The following is a 22,583-nucleotide window of genomic DNA, read 5'->3' on the forward strand; positions in this document are numbered from 1 at the left end:
CAAAGGCTGTCGCTTTTTTCAAGCTTCAAAAAGCACTCAAAATCATCATAAAAGTATCATTAAAGTAGTACATTATGACATAATCATGTCTTCTGAAGTTATAGTAGCTTTGTGTGGGAATTGTTAACTGGATCATTGAGTTAGTGAGTTGAACAGGATCAGTCTCATATATTATAGGAATTGTTTAACTTTGTATGTGTGTGTTAATTCGACCCACTGATTCATTAAAATAATGATACTGTATATTCATGAATCTGACATTTCATGAATGTGCCAAAGATTTTCGATTGATAACTTTTTAATCTGTCTCACTCTCAAAGCTGTTATAATGGCTTCAAAAGTCTCGAGATATAGTGTGTGCCTTGTATTTACCATTTTTATGACATTTAAATGGTGTTTTTTGAAGCTTGAATGCTTTAAAGTAATAACTCACCCCCAAAATAAAAATGCTGTCAACATTTGTTCGCCTTCATGTCATTCAAAACACATTACTTTATTTCTTCTGTGGAACATAGAAGATGATCTAAAGAATGTTGGTACAGTGTTTCTTACAGACTTACACTCTATGTGTGGTGGCACGTCCCCTGGGGGAAATATATATATTCATATAATATAAATATAAAACAGCAGACAGCCTTATTGAAAGTGAAAATTAATTTTCTGCCAGCAGGAGGCGCTTTTGGAGCATCAGTAATGGCTGTACACAAAACAGCGCTGTGTTAATGAATGTTAATTTATTAGGCATTATAGGAAAGATTAAATGAAAATGATGTCAAAACTTTTCTGATGACAAACGGTTCTCTTAAACATGAGCAGTGCTCAGTTTTAGTTCCCATTGACTTCCATTGTTTTTTTTGTTTGTTTTTTTTATCTACACTGTGGAAGTCAATGGGAACCAAAACTGTTTGGTTGCCAAAGTTCTTCAAAAGAGCTTATTTTATGTACAACATAGGAAAGAAAGTAATATGGGTTTGCAATGGCATGAGCTGGACAGAATTTGTATGGGTGGACTGTAAAAAGTCCCCATTTACTGTCAATTCTAGGAAAACAGCATGGAAAAGTAGTAGTTCCAATTATTTTGTGTTCTGCAGAAGAAGAAAAAAAGTCAAATGGGTTTGGAAAAACATAAGGGTGAGTAAGAAATGACAGAATGTTAATTTTTGGATGATTTGGATCTGTACCTTTAATTAGACAATAGTGCCTCTATAGAAAGGTATCTCTCTCTATCACTTGTGCACAAAAAAACCCATGAATAACCCATTTAGCATGCTCACTACTGTGGCTACACACTCTTTGCTTAGTGGATTTACAATGGTGGATCAAGGGCTAGCTTTCTGTTACACGTTATGAAGAACAATGTAACACATCAGGGGCCTGTCTCAGGAGGGAAATGCTTGGAGATAAGCCAGCGAAGCATATAGAGAAAGGATCATATGCTATCCAGCACGCAGCAGTAGGTCTCATACAGTAGACTGGTCAGATTGTGTTCAGTGTTAACACTTCGCTGGAGTGAAGGTGGTTTACCATCTTTCAGAACTGAGACTAATCTTACTGGTGTCAGGCAGGTCATTCTGCTGCAATCATTTCGTTTCTTGCTGATGATTGATTTGGATTGTTAGCATTGAAAGTTTTCTCTTCAAATGTCATTGCAGTGCTTTCGTAATGTGAGCGCCGAGAGCATTTCAGCTTGACCTGCTGTTAGACTGTAATAAGATTTGGTAGTGTCAGTGAGCTCATGAAAACAGTTGGGCCCTGCAGAGAGTATGAATGGCTGACTCGTTCATGTAGGAAGTCAGTTTTCACGATGGCTTAAGGCAGGTACTTGAAGATTAGGACATAGGCTGGGTGAACTGCATATCCTGAACATGGACTAAGGCAGATTTTCATTGCATTGACATTGGCTTTTAAGGGTACCAGGGTCCACAGACTTTCCTCGCTGTCTCAGTGCACAGCCATTCAAGATGGATGAAACCTCTGCAATTGTCTCTGGGGTAAATTAAAACTTGGGAAAGATTCACATTTAAATACCAACTTGGTAGTGTTTTAGTATGTGTAAATTAATGGGATTTTTTATTTTATTACATTTATTATCACAGTGCATGGATACATAAACTGACACTTACTTCATTCTTCACTCATTAGTCATTAGTTTTAGTCAAGGGAATATTATTTTTCAATTATTAAATTACTTTTTGAATAATTTATTGTAAATGAACAACAATCATCATAACAAATTTGCAAGTCATATATATTTTTTGGGGGGGGGGTGTCTTTCTGAACAAACTCTCAAAGTTGTTTTACAGTCAGTGTACATTCAATAATCCCATAAATTGCAATATAGATTCCAAAATATTTGTTAACATTGTTATTTGTAGGGAATTTGAAGTGAAGAACTGTAAAAGTATGACTAAGTCTTGGGGCCCTATCATACACCCGGCGCAATGCGACGGAAGGCGCATCACAACAATGTTTGCTAGTTTCAGTCCGGCGCCACGTCGTTTAATTAGCAAATGCATTTGTGCATTTTTGTGCACCCATGGGCATGCTGGTCTGAAAAGAGGTGTGTTCAGGCGCATTGCTGGTGCATTGTTATTTTAAGGAGCTGAAAATAGACTGCGCCATAGACTAACTCAAACCTGGTCTAAAGTCTAAAGTCAATGGCGCAATGTGCTTTTGTTATTTAAAGAGCGCGTTGGTAGAAAATGTGCCTCTGGGCAGGTCCATAGTGCACGTTGACTTTGCTTATTACACACAGCGATGTGCATCACACAAACATGCCAAATATTAAAAACAAAAGGACATTACTGTGTAAAAGAATATTACTGTGTAAGCTACATAAATATAAAAATGTATTGATGGATAGTCATTGCGTGTATTAAAATTAGGCTACCTATTTGCAATTCAACCTATTACTACTAATAATGATGAGTGAAATTGGTGAATTAATTGAACAATCGTGCCAATACACACACACATATATATTAACTGACTGATCGCGCGGAGCTTTGGTGGATGCCTGCTTGTCTCGTAGATGATCTGCTCACGCGCTTTAACTTTGCGGTTTCTTCGTTGAGAAGCATTCAGCTTTTCCTCCTACAAATTCCACGATGTAAACAGCGACCCGCCATGGCGCGAGCGCATCTGCTCTTAAAGGGAATGGGAGATGACACTCCGATTGTTTTATTGAACGTTATGCCTATTACTCATTAAGAGAATAGGGACAACCCATTCCAAAAATGCGCCCCGGCGCACGGACCGTTTTTCCGTCGTTAAAATAGCAAAATTGGATTTGGACACGCCCTGAGTGCACTTGTGCTGTGTGTTTTACACTTTGCGTTTAGATCGTTAAAATAGGGCCCTTGGTTGGAGTATATATCAGTTTAATTTTATAAATATAAATATTTTTTTCCAGCACAAGATGAAACTTACAGAGGCAGTCGAGATAAGTTTAATGAAGTTACACAGTAAGGACCTTTACATCCCATTGCCTGCCTTTAGCTATGAATATAGCCCAGCTGTTAATATGTTTGACATTTTCACAGCTCACATTGTGCAGTTAAATCAGGTCTGTGAAATTCCCCGTCCCCCTAAATCTGAACACTTGCCTGTCAAAGAAGAGCGTTGATGTAACACCCACCTGTCTCCCAGCATTATACTTGTAGCACATTTATTTCAAAAGCCTGATTTATGAAGCCTCTTCATGCTGCACAACTTATCTGAATTCCATAACGGTTGACAGCTGAGTATATATTAATCACCTGCTGATGTGCAGGGTCCCTTTTATCCTACCAGCCCCAATAGCCGAACAGATTAACGAAAATGAGGCCAGCGACGTTATTGCGTTATATTAGCATGCATCTCATGCACACCCACGTCTCAACTTAACATCAGTCCTCCTTCATAAAATCTCGTCTGTGTGGATGTATCCCCCTCAGACATGTATTTTATGTATTTTTTAAAGTTCAAATACAAGAAAATTAAAATTTCTGTAATTTTCCATTAAGTTAAACAGTTGCATCTAACAAGCAAATGACAGATTTTACTAAAAGTTGTTTCATTCTCAGTCTTTTCCATATAGACTATAACCAGGAACAGTCGTGCTTCCCAATTAACTTTGTTTTTCTTAGTGCATTTCCCTAGAATCTGTCCTATTAACAATAAAAGGTGTTTTGCACACTTTTCCATGGAGGATTTGGAGAAACAGAGCCAGACTTTTTTCAGTGTTTTCCTGGTTATTGCCTTGTGATACCGATACTGTCATGCTTTGTAATTTATAATTCACACAGAAGGGAATGAAAATGAGACTGGACATGCATGTTGTCCCTTGTTAGCACGGAATGATTAATAGTTCCTCATTGTGCTTTGTGATTTCTTGCATGAGATCCCTGGGGTGGCAGCCTTGCCTGGGACAAACAATGAAAAGAAGAGAGAAACATGGCATGTATCCTAAGCCACTGGACTGATACCAACACATCAAAATCAAATTAGTAAGGCCTAGTTGTACTGAGTACACGGAGGACCATAGGGGCAGTTTCTTGAAGAGGAAGAGTTCTCTTCTGCCCGCAAGTGTTACTGAAGACTTCAATAACTCACTTTGACGGGGACTTGCAGCAACTCTCCGTGGTTTATTAGCTGACAGCAGGTGTTCTGATAGCCTTAATGTAAGCTGATTGCTAGCAACACCGTGTATGATTCATCCAGTGGCACCCATAGGGAGGTTAAGATCTCCTAAACTGCATGTTCCACCAGACCTGTTCCAACCCTGCTGAAGGCAATGGAGGGCATGTGTTTAACATGTTGTTTCTTATGATGATCAAACCCCCAAAATAATCATGTTTGCAATGCATTGTCAGATGTGTGATGGCACACTGTGAGTATTTCTCTCATTGTGCAATCATGTGTTGGATATTATAGTAATCATACTTCCTGCGATGTGATTCTGACCTTCACTGTTGCAGTAACTCAACCCAGAATGCCCCGATCTTTCTGTTTGCTCAAAAGCCTGACACTCGGCCGAGAGAAAGATTGGTGAGAGAAGGTAGCCTCAAGGTTTGTGTGAGTGATTTATTTGTAATGAAAAATTCCTAATTCCCTGTGGGCCCTTAGAGTATCGTATCGATTTAGTGTCAGTCGGACAGTGGGAGTGCGCATGTTGCGTATTCTAGTAAGGCTCACTTTAAAAATCTGCTGCTCCAAGGCTGATGTACGCCCAGCGATTTTCCATATTTAAATGGTGCACTTGATAGAAGAGCAATCATTTATTGGCCTTTCACATACAGGAGAGAATAACTATAACCCTCTCTGTTGTATGGTTATTCTCTCTTTTACACTCTAAAATGGTTGATCCTTGACATATTTATTTCTATTTGCAGCTTCCTGGGAGGGAGAGGAAGTCAGTGAGTCAGTTAAAGGAAGTGAAAACAAGGAAAGAAATAAAGAAAGAAAGAAAGAAAGAAAGAAAGATTGGAAATAATTGAATAAGGAAGGGAAATGTAGAAAAGGGAGAAATAAAGAAAAGATTGGAGGAAAGCAAAGAAAGAAAGAAACATAAACCACAGTGAAAATATAGGAAGAAATAACTATGTAGAAGGAAGAGGAAGTGAAAAAGAAAATGGAGGCAAAGAATGAACAAAGAGGAAAAAAGAAAACAGCACTAGAGGGAAAGAAACCAAGGAAGGAAGAACAGTTTTAAAAGAATTAAAAGAATTTAAAGATGGAAGGAAATGAGCAAGAAAGGGAAAGGAAGGAAAAATTAAGTAATGAAAAAGAGAAAGGAATGATAGAGGAAAGCAAAAGGAAAGAAGGGATGAAGTAAAAGAGAAATAAAATAATGGTTGGGGAAAAGCAAATTTGGAAAAAGAAAGAAAGAACAGAACAGGACAAAGAAAGAGAGAGAGAAAGAAAGATGGAGGCAAGACGTAAGCAATAGAAAGAAAAACAGAAAGAATGCAAATGGTTGGATGGAAGGAAGGCAGGTAATGATGAAAAAGGAAGGAATAAAGAGAGGAATAGGATGGAAAAAGAAAACTACAGGAATGAGGAAGCAATAAAAAGAGAGAAATCAAAAAGGAAAGAAAGAGGGTAAAGGAAAGAATGAAAATAGGGAAGGAATAGGGAAGGAAGAGGAACTATAGAGGGAGAGAAACCAAATAGGAAGGAAGTTAAGAAGAGAATGCATTGATGATATGAAAAAAAGAAGAATGATAGAAAGGGGGAGAGATAGAGAGAAAGTGTGGAAAAGGACATGAGGCATTAAAAAAGAAAGGACGAGGAAGGAAAGAAGACGCAAAGAGGCAAGAGAGTGCTCTGATCCAGCCTAATGAATCCATCTGATAACAGCAGCTTGTTTCGTCTGTTTTCTTTCCATGCTAATCCTTGTGATGTCAGGCTATTGATGAAATGGAGACAAACTCAAATTGAATACTCAGAAATAGCTTTGGTTTGTCTATAAGCTGCCTTTCTTCTGCGCTTCCATAGCCACTGTTTCATTACTGTAAATTAGTTTGCCTGGCCGGTCGCCAGCACTGCCTCATCCTCGAGCTCAGAGGCTCTCATCCAGCCCTTGATAAGACATGAACGCATGTCTGAAGCATGCTTTTAATTGAGCCCTGCTCACGCTACAGTAGCTGTCAGGTGGCACAGAGGAACAGTAATGAGGCAGCTCTCTCCTAAATCAAAGCAACCTCCAAAACAAGCTAACTGTAGTAACAAAACTTCCAGCAGTACGTTAGGAGCTTTCGCTGACCCGGCACAGTTGTTCAACAGTGAGAAACGTCAGCTTAATGCTCAACAGCCATTCTGTAGAGAGCTGTTTTTTCCTCTTGAGTATTTTAGAAACAGTAGTGAGTCTGACTATATAAACCATTTCTATAGTAGCGAGCAGGGAAAAAAAAGGTCACAACAAGAGAGCCTGTCAAAAGCAGCGCGTTTAAAACACTCATTGTAAGTGCCTGTTGACTGTAGCATGCTTGTGCAACATATGGTGTCCTCATTTAGGTGAGATTGAGTTTCTGGGGATGGTGTGGCATTGTGGATGTTCATCTGGGCTGGTTAACCAGACGGTTGCTGGTTTGATCGCCTCAAGGAGTGATCTGTGAGTGAATGTGGCCCTGAGACACCTCAGGTTGCTGCAGGGGGTTTGTCTCTATACTGTAAGTAATGCGCTTTGAGTGACTTGCGATGAAAGCATCAGCTAAATGAATACTTCTGCTTCAGTTTTGCAGGATTTTTCTTTTCACTCACATCTGAGAAGATGAAACCAGAGCGCAAGTGTCATGACATCCCAGAGGCTGGGCCAGATTGAGGTAGATTCATTCCAGCTGACAGAATTGGAGCTCGTCAGACATAAAGATTTAGTTGTAGTTTTAAACTTCAGGGTAATGGAAATCTGTAATTTTTCCCTTTAATTTGTATGACTGATATTGATATAGATTATTTTTAAGAATATATATTTTTTTAATTTACTATAAGTAAATGATCATTGCACTACAAGAATAACTGATATTATATGTGTTTGCACATTATATAATTGAATATTCAGTTATTATTATTATTATTATTAATATTATTAATATTAAAATGTTCATAATGTGCATTTTATTATTATTATTATTATTTATGTAGTTTAATGATCATTTAAAAGCAGAAAAAATATTACTGTAATAAGGGTTTGGTGATGTCTACCAATTAGGCATTAGACGATGTCCGTCTCGCACACAGCTGCTGTCAACAGTCCAAATTCTATTATTTTATTATGTTTTTTCCCTGTAATTACAATGAATAATATTAAAACAGATTTTGTTGTTTAAAAGAATATTTCATTTTATTTCTGATACTTAGTGACACGATAATTAAACTTCAAGAACATAAACATAATTATTTTTAACAAATAGTCAATTCTTCTTCTTTTTACTACTAAAATTGGCAAAGATCATTTAAATGTAGAAAACAAAAACACATTTTAATTGTAATTATTACAATTCTAAAAATTAAATATGAAATACAATTAATGTTGTTGTTGTTGTTATTTATGCCAGTATATTTAAAGATGATGAAGAGCGTCAGAATTATTTTAAAGAATAATTTACAATTATTTATTTTCATTTTTGTGTTGCCATGCATTTCAAACTGAGAATAAATGTATATTGTTACAAAGTTACAAAAACAGATTTAAAAAGTTACATTAACATTACACCTAGAATACTGTTATTATTGGATGCTTTTGTGAGTGTAATTAATTTTCAAATTACCATTTAATAAAATGTATTTTTCTGATGCCAAACACTGAAAGCTCTGGAAGCTTCCTTTTTCTCCTTCATGTTCTATGATTGTCTTTCATGCACTCGTGCCCTGTAACTCTGTTCAATCCAGTTCACTCCTGATTTTTTTGGTCCCCCTCTCTTTCTCTAGCCTTCAGCTCTGGCATCGATAGCATGCTGGATGATGCTGTCAGCCTGCTGGGGACTGATAATGCAGGCTTTTTTCATACACACACACGCACACACACACACACACACACACACACATCCCACACCTGCACAAGAAAACCCACAATGTTATCTCTCAGGATGAGCCCTGGTCCTAATCTGTCTCCATAGCAACAGGGTCCGGGTAGGACTCCCTCAGTTGGCCATGAGCGTTCAACAATATGAGGGATCCTGCCTCATGACCTAGAGCGAGCAAGGGATTGTGATTAGCTATCAGTGTGATCATCAGATAAAAAAAAAATACAGCTAATTGCTTCTCAGAGAGCAAGTATTGAGCAACTGACATGGCTGCGATAAGATACAGGAGCAGAAGGAGACTCTAGCTGGGGGCTGATGTGACTCTCAGACCTCAAGCTGAGTGGTTTAAGTCTGGGTTAAGAAACAGAGTCATTGTACTTCTTAGTGTGGTACTGATGGAAAGAGGGAGGCTGTTTTATTTACTGAGCTCGAGCCAAGAATGATTTTCCTCTGCCTCATTGACTACAATTAGGAACCACCTTCAGAGTAGATGCTTTTCAGTTTTGGCTGTTTGTAATGGGTTATATATCACACCACTCTTCATATTACTCTACATGAGGATTTATATAAACATATTCATGTATAGTGGACTTTAGTGCTCCAAGGTTCTCTAGAGTAACCATATTATTTCCATGTCAACCAGAATAGGTTTCTCAATGCTAATGCCAATATCTACTGTGTAAATGTCAAATAAGCAAAAGGTACACAAACATAAATAACTACAAAGGAACGGTTCATATGAAATTACTATATTTTTTGCAAGTATGCACTAAATTGATCAAAAGTGACATTAAAGGCATTTATGATGTTACAGAAGATTTCTATTTCAAATGAATTGTGTTCTTTTCAACTTTTTATTTATCAGAGAATCATGGGCAAACAACTGTTTCACAGTCAAACCCACTCCATGGTGTGTTGAAACCATACAAAACAAGCCAAACAACTCACAGCTGAAACTTCAGGATGAATGCTTAGTTCTGACGATCCTTTTTTTGTTCCAAAGCCATCTGCTCATGATGTCCACATATCTGCTGTGTTGGAGCTGGTTTATTGGATGAGAGGTTCAAGTCGTGAGCATGTCCCTGTTATGAATCTCATTTTTAGCGAGGTGTATTATTATTACCAGACATCTACTGCTGTTTTTTTTTTTTTTTTTTTTTGTCTGAGCTGCCTGCCACCACACAAGGAATAAATCTTATTAAACTAGTAAAAATGAGCCCAGTGATGTTTAATGAGCACCCTTGCTGAAGGTAAAAGCTATTTTATGTCTCTTAAAGATATTGCCTTATCTGCCCCCTCTCACTCTTTCTCCATTTCTCTCTTATATTGAAGCATCTAGGCCTCTGAGAGAATCGAAGTTAGGATAAATATTGAAAGAAGATAAAAGTCAGTTAGTATTAAGGTTTTTTCCTTACTTTTTTAGCATTGATGTCGTGAAATAAGATTTCACTCGTAAAATCTAGAGCTTTTCTTGAGAGGTGTTTCTGTTTGCATCCGAAGGTTTTCATCACTGTTTACAGACGTGGTTGAGCTGTGAATGCAACACTTTTAAGCCTTACGTAATATGCATCCTTTAATCATTTTGGTAATGCTTTTGTAGTGGACATCCTCGGGCATTGTGCCGAAAAGGCAGTAGATTTGTGACAGTACTTCACACCTTTGGATTATTGGGCCAAATCTCAGCTATTACAGGATTACATGGGATTATTGTCACACTGGATTATTAGTTCAGACACCACATGGTGTTGTGGTGTTACATGGCATCCCATTCAGTGTAAATATAGACCTAATTAGACATCTTTTTCTTATTCATTTTTCTTATTCTTTTCTATATTATAACTATTGATAATATTAAAAAAATAAAAGTCAGAATAATGAATTGTTTGTTTTCTTTCATTGTCCTTCATAGCAGTTGTAAAGCTGTTGTTATTTTTTTCTGTTGTGTTTCAGCTTGGCGAGGACACCTTCAATCGGGCCAAGCTTCTGAATGTTGGCTACACGGAGGCTCTTAAAGACGCAGAATACGACTGCTTCATTTTCAGTGACGTAGACCTGATCCCTATGGATGACCGGAACCTGTACCACTGTTATGACCAGCCCCGTCACTTTGCCATTGCCATGGACAAATTCGGCTTCAGGTAACATTAAATATTTAAGGAGCCACAAAGTGCAGTAGTCTGTTGACACATTATATTTTATGTATCATTTTATCTCACTTTTATCTTTCTTGTCCCTTTTGATACATAAATAATCAGAAGCCTCATATAAAGGCTGAAAATGCAATAAATGAAATCAGTGGCGTGTTTTATATGAATTTAATATCCTTGTAGAATTGTGGCCTTGCCAGATTTGATTACAGATAATGCTGGGCCGCATTTGTTGCTATTTACATACATATTAATAGATGGCATTGTCTGTATTTGTCTTTATTTCTTTGCATAGAAAAGAGTCAGTTAATCAAACAGCCAGAGCTTGAGGGCTGTCTGTCAAAGCCTCTAGAATACAGCTGAATTACTATGTATCAAAAGTTCGTTTGTTAGGTGCTGTGCCAGTCTAGACAGACCTGGAGCCTTGACAAGCATATGTATTCATTTTCCAAGGCAGACAATTATTTAGCGGAGACATACTGGCTCTCTTCAAGTGTAATAGCTGGAGATATTAAAACACTGGTGAAGGTTTGATGTATTATGTTTTTTTTTTTCGAACTTGAAATGAATTTTGTCTGTCTTCTGTTGGCAAGCAGACAAGCTGGCCTTTGCTCCATGGTGTTTCATTTCCTGTTTTTGTGTGAGGGGCGAAAGGACCAAGACAATCTTAACTCTGCCATCCTCAAGGAATTGGTTCAAATCAGCCTCTATCTTAAGATGTATGCTATGTTGGGAAGTTATTCCAAAAGATAATTGTTTACTAATCACATGGTATGTGTAACACATTTAATAATAGTTACTGTAAAATTATTTAAAGGAAGATTATTATACTTAAGATAATTATTATGTATATGTTTTTATTATATTAGTAGTAGTAGTGTTCTTAATAAGAAGTAATTCTTATTGTTATTATTATATATTTTTATAGTAGTAGTAGTTTTTGAACATTTATTCAATTTTGTTTTACTTCTCTGTGGACGGCCAGACAATACGTTGTTAAACAAATGCCACTGACGTTCTCCAGAGCATGAACTGCTTTTAACTGTCAGTGGGCTAATAACTCAGTTTCCTCTGTGAGTCATCTATTGGCGTGCGTCTGAGGAGGCCTTAACGTTGGTTTAATAAATGGAGCACCTTTTGAGAATTACACGCTCTCAGACCGTGAGCATGGGAGGAAACTTCAGTCATATTGTTTCTGTGAAGACTGCTGCTGTAGCAGATGGCCTCATTAATTTTAGCTTATTGTCTTTTAACTTGTGGTTGCAGCGTGCACGAGCGCTTGTTTGTGGATGCGTGTTTGTGCGTGTTCATGTAGGTTTTTGCTTCTCTTTCTGCCCTTATGTCGCACATTTGTTTGCGTGGGTGGATGTGGTTGCTGTTGTTGGCAACATACACTGCTGTAGCCCAAGGCAAACCCCAGGCGGCTACCCATGATGCACCTGCCAGCCCACAGCCCAGTGGGCCTCTTAAAAGAGGAGACACTGAAACCATGTTTTCAACTAAGTGGACTCAATGCTTTTCCAGACTGTGTTCATCCAGTAGAGCATTTGTTTGAAGCCTTCGAACACTTGATTGAGAGTTAATAACTCTGTGGTTTAAATTTCAAATATGACTTAGTTCTGAGAACCACCAAGGCCTTTTAATTCATCCTTTGACCTGCAATGGAGTATTTATATTTATATCAGCCTTTAATCCTGTAGACGATGATTCCTCAGATAATTCTCATCTGACTCCTGATTCTTGAGCTGTATGATGAGAAAACTTAAGCTTTTACAGGGCATCCTTAGAGTTGTGTAGCTCAGCCGAGGGGCCTAAGGGTTGGCAAATAGGAGAGAGGTGATGAAAGAGAGTTGGGAGAAGGATCAGATAGCATTTGAAAATGTGGGATCCCCTGTGGGAGGACTCTGTGGCTCTCTAGAATCATTCATACGCGGTGTAATTTTGTTAAATTCGAATGCTTGAGTTGACTGACTAAAGAGCTCAGGTCAGAGAGGGCCTACAGAAAGGATGTTTAGCTGTAGACTTGAATCAAAAAGAAAATCTAATGGGAATCCAAAGCCTTTAGCGCTACATTCCAAATGGACAAAAAACATGAATAGTCAATTTAAATTAATATTACTGTAGAAAATGTTATTGGTGATTATAAGGTCTTATGCACTCAGATTTAAGGCTTTATTCTAATATGTGTAATAACTGAATAAGAATGACTGAGGTCTGTTCCCTCTTTGCAGGCTGCCCTATGCGGGGTACTTCGGAGGGGTGTCCGGCCTTAGCAGAAAACAGTTCCTCAAAATCAATGGCTTCCCTAATGAGTACTGGGGTTGGGGAGGTGAAGATGACGACATTTACAACAGGTAAGACCATGAATTCGCTGTCTTTCTCTTTTATAAGTGCCTGAGGTCTGGTCCTTTAAAGTTGGGATAAAACAGAAGTAGGTTAGGATCTTTTTTTCTGTATTGTGACATACATCTGAGTGTAATGGATTATCGAAAAAGAAAATATGTAGGGCGGAGATGTTGCACTCAAAGCCTAAGGAAGATGCATGTGTGCTTGAAGTCTGGCTTACGACACCAGAGAGAAGTCTATCGTATCATCTGAAGATCAAGTCAGTTTGACTAAATTATTACTAGATTATACTAGATTATGAGGTCTAATAAAATGTAAAAAATAAAACACATGCATCGATGAGTTGTTTGCAATAGGATCAATAACGTGCATTTATCAAATAGATAGTTTAATTTTTATTTTTATTTAAATTAGTGGTTCCATATTGGTGTCTGGAGAGTTTGAAGGAAATTTACAAATGTATCCATTTGTGCAGTTATCTGAGAGATTTACTGTAGTTAAATAGGAATTGTCATGTCTCCTTGATGTGAAAAAGCTTTAAAACCTCTACTTAATCATTTAATAAATACCAGTTCTGCGTAATAATTTTTTAACATGATGTCAGGATTTTTTTCTGACCAATAAAAAAGTTTACTGTATATGGTTATCCCACTGTGTTTTAATAAAGTCTAATTCATTACTTTTTATTTAGCTATAGACTCATTTGGTAAATGTATTCAGCACTTCTCCAACAAAAACATTGTCACTTCAGTTGGTTAATAAAATACAGCACCACAGTTTGAGGGAAATGGGCAGCAAAGGAGAGGCTATTAAAAGGGAAAAAGTCTTCAAAGGTTTTATTTAAATTATCTATTAGTTTATGCTCTTTGCTTTAGTTTAAAAGAAAGTAGGAAAAGTAGATTATAATGTCTGTGTTACTTTGACTAGTTATTCTTTCTGGTGGTTCTAGAACAATCCATTTTAAAGACGACTGATATGCTGACAAATGGAAGTTAACCATGAAATGCACATATTTTGAGTTATTTATGATTGTCGTAATTGCTGATACTGTATGTCTAAATGTGTCACTGATCCGTGATAACAGATTGCACTTTTCCAATCTACTTCTTCAAAAATCATTTGTGACACATTAACAGCTTCTGTGAGAAATCTGAATATTCAAATACATTTAAGAGAATATGGTTCTTTATTTCTCTTGACTTAAATGAATAATATCGGTGGAAGTTTTTAGATGACTGCCCATGTGTGCTCTTTGGAAAACTTTGAGCGACTTTCTGGGATGTCATTTTGTTTTGAGGTCTGGTAGACAGGCTTTGAAATGTGTTAGACAGGCTTTTAAAAAAAGTCATGAATAAGTATGCGTCATCAGAAACAGACGCTTTGTCGCTGAACAGTGTTCTTGCGCTGATTCTAGGTCTTTTTTTGTCCTCTGGGATATGCAGCTCTGCAGGGAGCAGCTGTATATTCAGTGGCCGCTCACAAATCTACTCCATGTCCAGACAGAAACGTGTGAATAGATGACGCTCTGCTGTCTGATGCCTGTCTTTCCATATAATGAATAGCTGCTTGTTCACTAGCTATCATTTTTCCCTGCTCAGGTGATGAGAGAGCAAAACTTGCAGAATATCAGGGCACGTGTACGCTCTTGCAACAGCGATAACACTCGTGGAGATATGCCCCATATGTCACTCTTTAAAGTTGTTTAGGGTTCCAATGACAGTAGATAGCGGAAACTGGATGGTGTGATAAAGCACACCTCTTATATTATTTTTTCCTGCCTTTGCCTGCGTTTTTTTTTTTTGACACAATGGATAGATTATATAAGTAAAAATAGGCCTTATAGCTTGATATCCATAAAAAAGCTGCAGCTTCCCCTGAGATCTCCTTCTGAACTGAGCTGTTTTTATTGGGGGAATATAGAAAGCTTGATGTTGTTTTGAAGGAGTTCTAATTATGTATTTTGCATGCATATTTAGTGCACATTAACTGTCAAACTTTTTGGATTTTCTCGCTGCTCGTTTTATGTTCTAAGTGTGTCGAAATGAGCACCTTTGCCAGGACAACCAATTCAAATAGATTTTCAGCTTTTTTAATTTGTCATTACTCCAGTGTTCAATGTCACAGGATACTTGAGAAATCATTCAGACATGCTGATTTATTCCATATTTTTGTGGAAACTGATACATTTTCTTTTTCAGAAATCTTTGATGAATAGAAAGTTCAAAAGACTGCATTGTTTTAACCCTCTGTGGTCTGAGGGGGTTTTGGGGTCCTTATCAGAGAATATTTGTTTTCGACATAACTTACTTCATTTAAAAGTAGACACTTTGAGCCACTGTGGTTGACTCAGTCTATGGCTTTGAAATATTTCTAAAGTATGAATAAGTTCTTTCTTTACAGACAGGGAGCAGTCAGCTTTTAGCAGTCATTCAGAGACAAGATGTAAGAGTGAATGGCATGTGGACCCAGCTGTGTGTTCTGCTTCAAATTCTCTGTCTGACTGGTGGAGAGACACAGAGCCCATTTAGATTCCTCTGGGTGGAAGTTTACTTGAACATACTGTCAGTTCTCTGAACCAGTTTGCTTGGGCTCCAGGGACTCCCAGTCCCTGTCAGAACAACTTCCTCTCTTCCCATATCTTTGAAGGTCAGCGGTCTGACAGCTTGGGTCCAAGTGCCAATGGACATCCTTCTCTGCAAGCTCGAAATTCTGCAGCCTGGTTTCTTAAAATCTGTAAGTCTATGCGGATGTGCCCCTCTGTCATTGCTGCTTTAGAAGAGACACATTGTTTGTATCTGGCCTGTCTCTGTGGACAGGATTTTAGTTTATGCATGTGAAGGCAGCTGGCATTAGTGTGCAGAATCTTTGTTTCTTGCTGTAGTTGATCCTGCAGTAGTAGACTTCTAGCTTCAAGTGTCCCTTCTAGCCAAGGAAGAAGTTAAGAATTAATTCTGAGTAGTCACCCTCTATTGGTGAGAAGCTCCTGCAGCCATTTCTGTCCTTGGTTTCTGACAAAATATATGACAAATTCAGAGGGGTCATTTTCCAGCTACACTGAAACTGTTGAGTTTTTGTAATGGTCATAGTTTGGATGAAAATTTTAATATATGTTTAAGTGAAATGTATTTCTTCTGATGGTAAAGATGAGTTTTAATCAGCCATCACTGTCATTTCTGTCTACTGTCAACTGAACAGAATTTATTTGAAACAGTTTTGTGTGTGTGTGTGTGTGTGTGTGTGTGTGTGTGGAAATGTCTTCTTTACAGTCACTTTTCATCAATTTAAAAGTATTGATTTAATATAAAAAATCTGAATGAAACCAACATTTTGCATAGTAGCATTTTTTAATGTATATTTAGATCACTATTTTAATACAGTTAAATACAGTGTTGTTACAAAAAGAGGGCATTTACCATATGACAAACATTCTAATTAGCAAGTGACTTAACTGAGGTTCATTTGAGCTTTCATATTTAATACAGAAAAAAATGTTTTTGGCATTCAGTTTTTATAGTTTACTGTTAGTTTACTTCACATCAAAGACAAAGTGCACATTTAATCAATTATTTGCTCAATGTTTCAATGTTTATCTGTTTATGATCATAATCTAGACAGCAACCATGCAGTATCCAACTCCAGATGTTGACAATCCTTTGTTGATTGGATTTTGGATCATTGTATGGCAGTTTCATAATAATGATTGTTTTAAAATTATAAATCACCTGGAGAGGCATTCTTAATGGAAAGAGCAACCACTATCATGCTCTGCAAGCTGGACAGAAGGTCACAGCTGCATGCACTGGTAGGGTGAAGTCATTGTGGATAGAAATAGCCCAGAGGGATGTGTGTGAGGGAGGAGACTGTGTCCTGGCCTCATGCACAGCAAATTTTCCATCACACTGGCTTGAAACAAAAAGCGAATAAAAAAAAAGAGTTTTGCTCTTCCCTCTGGTCATGTGGACAGAGAAATAACCCGTCATTCTTTCTTTGATTTTCAACATCTGTGTAGTTGGAGAGGATGGAAGCCCTGAAGGGACATTTCCCTTTACATTTCAGTAAGAACGAGACAGTGGAAGGCAGTAGACAGGTGTGCTCTACTGTGGTTTTTAAGTTGAAATTGAAAAGTTATGAATTACTCTTGAGGAGACTGGACTAAAACGAGGAGTCTGTTTTTGACAGCATTCAACAATCACAGTCCGAGTCTGTGCAACTCCATGGGCATGTGGAGATACATGACTTCAGCATCAAGAGTGCAGGTTTTGGCGGCATTTATAGCAGACATGATGTTTTTCTTGGCTCATTATGTTAATGTGCAAAGTAACTTTATATTTCCAAGATAATATTGACGACTACCTGATTTTAAGAACATAACCAACATAACCTGGTCATGTCACCTGATTATTGAGAACACAAAGTAATTAACTAACGAAATAAATGCATGTAAGTATGTATGTATAATATAAGGGGCAAGTGAGAGAGAACTTTACTTGAACCGACCGAATCAGTCGAATGAATGACTAAACGACTCGCTCATTAAAACAGTCATTTGCCGCCACCTACTGTTGCTTTAGTTTCATATTTAATAGTATCATTGCATTTCATTTGTATGGTAACAACTCTACAGTTTCATATTATTCTTAACTGATTTAAATGAACCAATGTAAAAATATTATGTTACAGATGACACATTTAATAAGGAAAAAATTTATAAACATAGTGGGAAATGATATCTGTTTTGTTATACACAGAGTTAAGTGAGAAAACATCTGTATTTTTGTATTAGGGGTCATGCAATATGTACTCTCCAGAAAGCAGTAGTACAGTACAGTAGTTTTTTTATTCCACACATTTAATGGGAGAGAAAACCAGTGAGGGAGGGCTGATATGGAAAAAGAAATCCAGACAAGGTCAGTCAGTCTGCCATATTTTATGACCACTCCTCTGTCCCTCCCTTTTTTCTCTGACTTTTCCCTCACTTTCTTCAGCTTGTTTCTCAGTCTTTCTCTCTCTCCCGGTGTGTCTGACCTGTCTTTTTTTTCTGCTCCTCTACCATTTTGCTTCACCAGCAAGCCATGAAGTAATAGTAACGATACCTATTCTCCTCCACTCTAAGAGTATAATGCAATTAAATGAACTGCAGGGAGGAAGAAAGAAAGGACTTAGTTAATCCAATCAAAGACTATGGGCCAAAACAGATCAGTCAAAATGCTTAATTATTATATCAGCATTCATACAAACATTCCCTTAATCACAAAACTGATTTTTTTGGCTAATAGAGACACTGAGTTATTTCATCATGTACTTCTGTTATGGTACAATAGTGATGCTGTTTGCTTTTGTTTTGGATGAGTAATGAGTGTTTCCCCACCTGCTTTCCACATTCGCTCTCTTCCTGCAGGTGTTTTAATGCATTTTTTTTGCCTCCAAGGCTGAGGTTAATTTAGCAGCATCTTTTGTTTGTTCCTAACTAGAAAAAAAACAAAACTAATTTTTCTATGCAGTGGAAAGGAAGTCACAAAACTTTCAGATATTCGGCATAGATTTTCAAGGTCTTTAATGGCACAGCATCTCGCCCCCCCCCCCCCCCCCCAATCAGACAGCTCTTAAAATGTGGCAGCCCCAGAGTAATCACAGCTGTCTGAGCCGGGTGTGAAAGGCCAGAGGTTCAAGGAACACTGCTGCAAATTAATCTCACAATAGGATCTGAGAAAATGCTCAGCAAATAAATGCTGTAATGTGTGTGTATAATGTGCATAATAATGAACCCAAATCCAGCTCCAAGGCATTTAACCCTCATCTTACCTGAGGCTCACGGCTGTTTAGCCAAATTACTGCAGGTGTCCATGAACATGAGCCAACCAAACAGTAATTACCAACATGAACACAGTTATTGGAGTTATTATTATTATTTTTTTTGTATCTCCTTTAGATACCCGGAGCTTTGCCGATTCCAGCCAAAACTCAAATCAGAGCAGAGGAGCTAAAAATAGCTTGATTAGAATCAACCTCACACCGGGAATGAGGTTGATAAAGATTCAGACATGAGGAATTTCACAATTAGGCAAGGTTCTTACACTGCAAAAAAAAAAAAAGAAAATACAGTTTACATAATTGTCTTGTTGTCCAGTAAAATATATGTACAATATGTTTATAACTGTGTAAGATACAGGTATATAATGCTTATTTGGACATTTACCATATTAATACTTCAGTACTGATATCATATAAATATCATGGAATATACTGTATGAATATGATTATCATATTGTGCATTAAATTAATTTGGTGTTTTTACTCAGAAATGTAACAAGTAGTTGTAAAGTTTATGCATTTAGCAGACGCTTTAATCCAAAGCGACTTACAGTGCATTCAAGCTAACATTTTTTACCTAACATGTGTTCCCTGGGAATCGAACCCACAACCTTGCTCTGCTAACGCAATGCTCTACCACTGAGCCACAGGAACAGGAATGGCAGTAACACATTGAAATAAACGTGAGATTGTAAAGTAGAAGTACTGAAAAGGTTTTTTTTCTTTTCTAAAACATACTCTAGTAATATTTATTTACAACTTTAGGGGGAAGGTAAGGTGAGGTACTTTATATCATCCTTAATGCGCCATATTGTTTACAGTTGGTTTTATTTTGAAATAACTGGTTAAAAATCACTAAATACATTTATATGTAAATATGGTCACTGTCACGCGTTTAGTTTGGTCCTCAGTGACATTTATAAATCCACTCTCTATGTGGATTTATTCTTCATTGTTTACATTGTCGTTTCTCTCATTATAATCTCGGGCCCTCAGAAGTCTCCTTTTGCTTTCTGGGTCAAGAATTCCCAGAGATTACCTTCAATTCTCCCAGCTGCATTATTTATAACAAAGGCCTCGCTCTTGGATTATTAGGATGATGTATATAAAAATGGAATAAATCATAAAATCCCACACAAACACACAGAAATAGGCATGCTCTTATTCTCTTCGGAAGGATTTCCATCTAATCAAATAAAGGCGTCATCCATCAGAAATGCAGCGAGGGGCTCAGAGCTCAAACAACACAATGCTCACATGACAAACATAAGATTTGTGCTAATGCCAAGACCTTGAGCAAAGCAGGGAGATTAGAATGGTTGGATTGTTCAAGCAATCCTGAGTCGCTCTAAGCTGTAGTTACTCAAACAAATGGGATTGTACTCCAGGCGAGGTGTGTGTGGAGCTGCCTGGTCTGGCTGCTCTCTTAAGCAAACGTTCCCGACACAGTTCTCAGATACTGACTTTTGTTTTGTTTTGTTTATTTTTATTCTGCATTGTTTCCTGCTTATGTGACATTTCCTGGTATTTGTGTAGTTTACTGAGTCTTTGATTAGCTGTTGCTGCTTGAAGTTCATCGTTTGTTCATGTGTCAAACTACAAAATACTGTCCACTTCAATACCACATAGGAAGTAAATTATCTTTTGAGTGCACATAAAAGATGTGTCTGAATATGCATATATTTATTTAGACATAATAAAAATAATACATTGTTTTTCTTTTATTATTATTAATATTATAATAAAAGTATGAGAATGTGGACACACAAATGAAACAAACAGAAAGTGTTTTTGAGAATTTGAGCTGGGTGATGCTCTCTCTTCTCTAAACCGTAGCTGTGACAATCATTAAACGATGTTGTGACTGCGTGAAGCCAATCAGTCAGTCGATATGAAACCTCATACACTCTAACCATACGTTTTCTCCATTGTTCTCCCCCTTTCTGTCAGAATCACACTAAATGGGATGAAAGTGTCCCGGCCCGATGTGAGAATCGGCCGCTACAGGATGATCAAGCATGAGAGAGACAAGCACAATGAGCCAAACCCCCAGAGGTAAGACCCTTTTTTCCTGCCACCTAATCTCTGTGTAGTGTTAATACAGCCTGAATGCTTAAGATCCACAAGCTCTGTTAGGATGTGTTAAATCACACCACTTATTCTATGCTTGTGACTTATTGATCTAAAGCACAGCAGAGCTCTTTGCATTGAACACATATAGAACACATATATAAGACGATTTCGCTGCTCCAAACACAAGCATGTTTGTTCAACTTGCTTCTCTAGAAAGACCATGCTGTACAATCAGCAAGTTTTGATGATGAACAGCATCGTCTTGTCTGGTCTACCAGCTAGATTAGCACAAAACCAGCACTAACCAGCCTGGATCTAATCTAGTTTCAGCAATTAATTGCCGTTTGAATTATTTCTGTGCTGTTTCACTTCTTCATTCAATACTTTTAACATGGGTTAATGTTCAGGTTCATGTTCATACAGTACATCACAGTTAAAGGGAGATATATATTTTAGGAGATATTATATGTTTTATTTATTTATTTTGACAGGACATTGTTGTTAATCTCAATAGCAAAATCACTGATGAAAATGTTTTTTCTTTTTCTTTTTTTTCAGCAATAATAACAAAAAAGACATGTTGACAATTAAATATTTTAATTAAGACATGCTATTGGCAAAAATATGATATGCTTGAATTTAAAGCCAGTGAACTGTATCACTTTATTAGGTACATATTTACATGTTTGATATGGTTATATGTATATTTTTCCAAGTTTTTCCCAGTATCTGTCAAAGTTTTCTCAGTTTTATATTATCATTATAATTATGTTTGATATGTCTATAGAAGTTATATAAATGTAACTTCTTTATTTTTACACATTGTCAGTTAAAAGTTTACATACATACATACATAAAGGATTATTACACCATACTAATACTGTGTTTGACCCCCTTTCGCCTTCAGAACTGCCTTAATTCTACGTGGCATTGATTCAACAAGGTGCTGAAAGCATTCTTTAGAAATGTTGGCCCATATTGATAGTATAGCATCTTGCAGTTGATGGAGATTTGTGGGATGCACATCCAGGGCACGAAGCTCCCGTTCCACCACATCCCAAAGATGCTCTATTGGGTTGAGATCTGGTGACTGTGAGGGCCATTTTAGTACAGTGAACTCATTGTCATGTTCAAGAAACCAATTTGAAATGATTCGAGCTTTGTGACGGTGCATTATCCTGCTGGAAGTACTGTAGCCATCAGAGGATGGGTACATGGTGGTCATAAAGGGATGGACATGGTCAGAAACAATGCTCAGGTAGGCCGTGGCATTTAAACGATGCCCAATTGGCACTAAGGGGCCTAAAGTGTGCCAAGAAAACCTCTCCCACACCATTACACCACCACCACCAGCCTGCACAGTGGTAACACGGCATGATGGATCCATGTTCTCATTCAGTTTACGCCAAAATTCTGACTCTACCATCTGAATGTCTCAACAGAAATCGAGACTCATCAGACCAGGCAACATTTTTCCAGTCTTCAACTGTCCAGTTTTGGTGAGCTCGTGTAAATTGTAGCCTCTTTTTCCAATTTGTAGTGGAGATGAGTGGTACCCGGTGGGGTCGTCTGCTGTTGTAGCCCTTTTCACACCATTCTTTGTAAACCCTAGAAATGGTTGTGTGTGAAAATCCCAGTAACTGAGCAGATTGTGAAATACTCAGACCGGCCCATTTGGCTCCAACAACCATGCCATGCTCAA

At 37.5% G+C, this 22,583-nt stretch overlaps 1 protein-coding gene across 1 annotated transcript in view; it reads left to right on the forward strand.

The window, feature by feature from the left end:
• The window catches only part of LOC132154810 (beta-1,4-galactosyltransferase 2-like), a 123,526-nt gene that overhangs the window by 95,745 nt on the left and 5,198 nt on the right, over positions 1–22,583 (forward strand). The window contains exons 4-6 of the mRNA XM_059563480.1: positions 10,455–10,642; positions 12,883–13,005; positions 20,759–20,863. Of these exons, the coding sequence (XP_059419463.1) occupies positions 10,455–10,642; positions 12,883–13,005; positions 20,759–20,863 (416 nt within the window). The remainder of the gene's footprint in view (positions 1–10,454; positions 10,643–12,882; positions 13,006–20,758; positions 20,864–22,583) is intronic.

This window comes from Carassius carassius, chromosome 12 (genome assembly GCF_963082965.1).
Source record: "Carassius carassius chromosome 12, fCarCar2.1, whole genome shotgun sequence".
Lineage (NCBI taxonomy): Eukaryota > Metazoa > Chordata > Actinopteri > Cypriniformes > Cyprinidae > Carassius > Carassius carassius.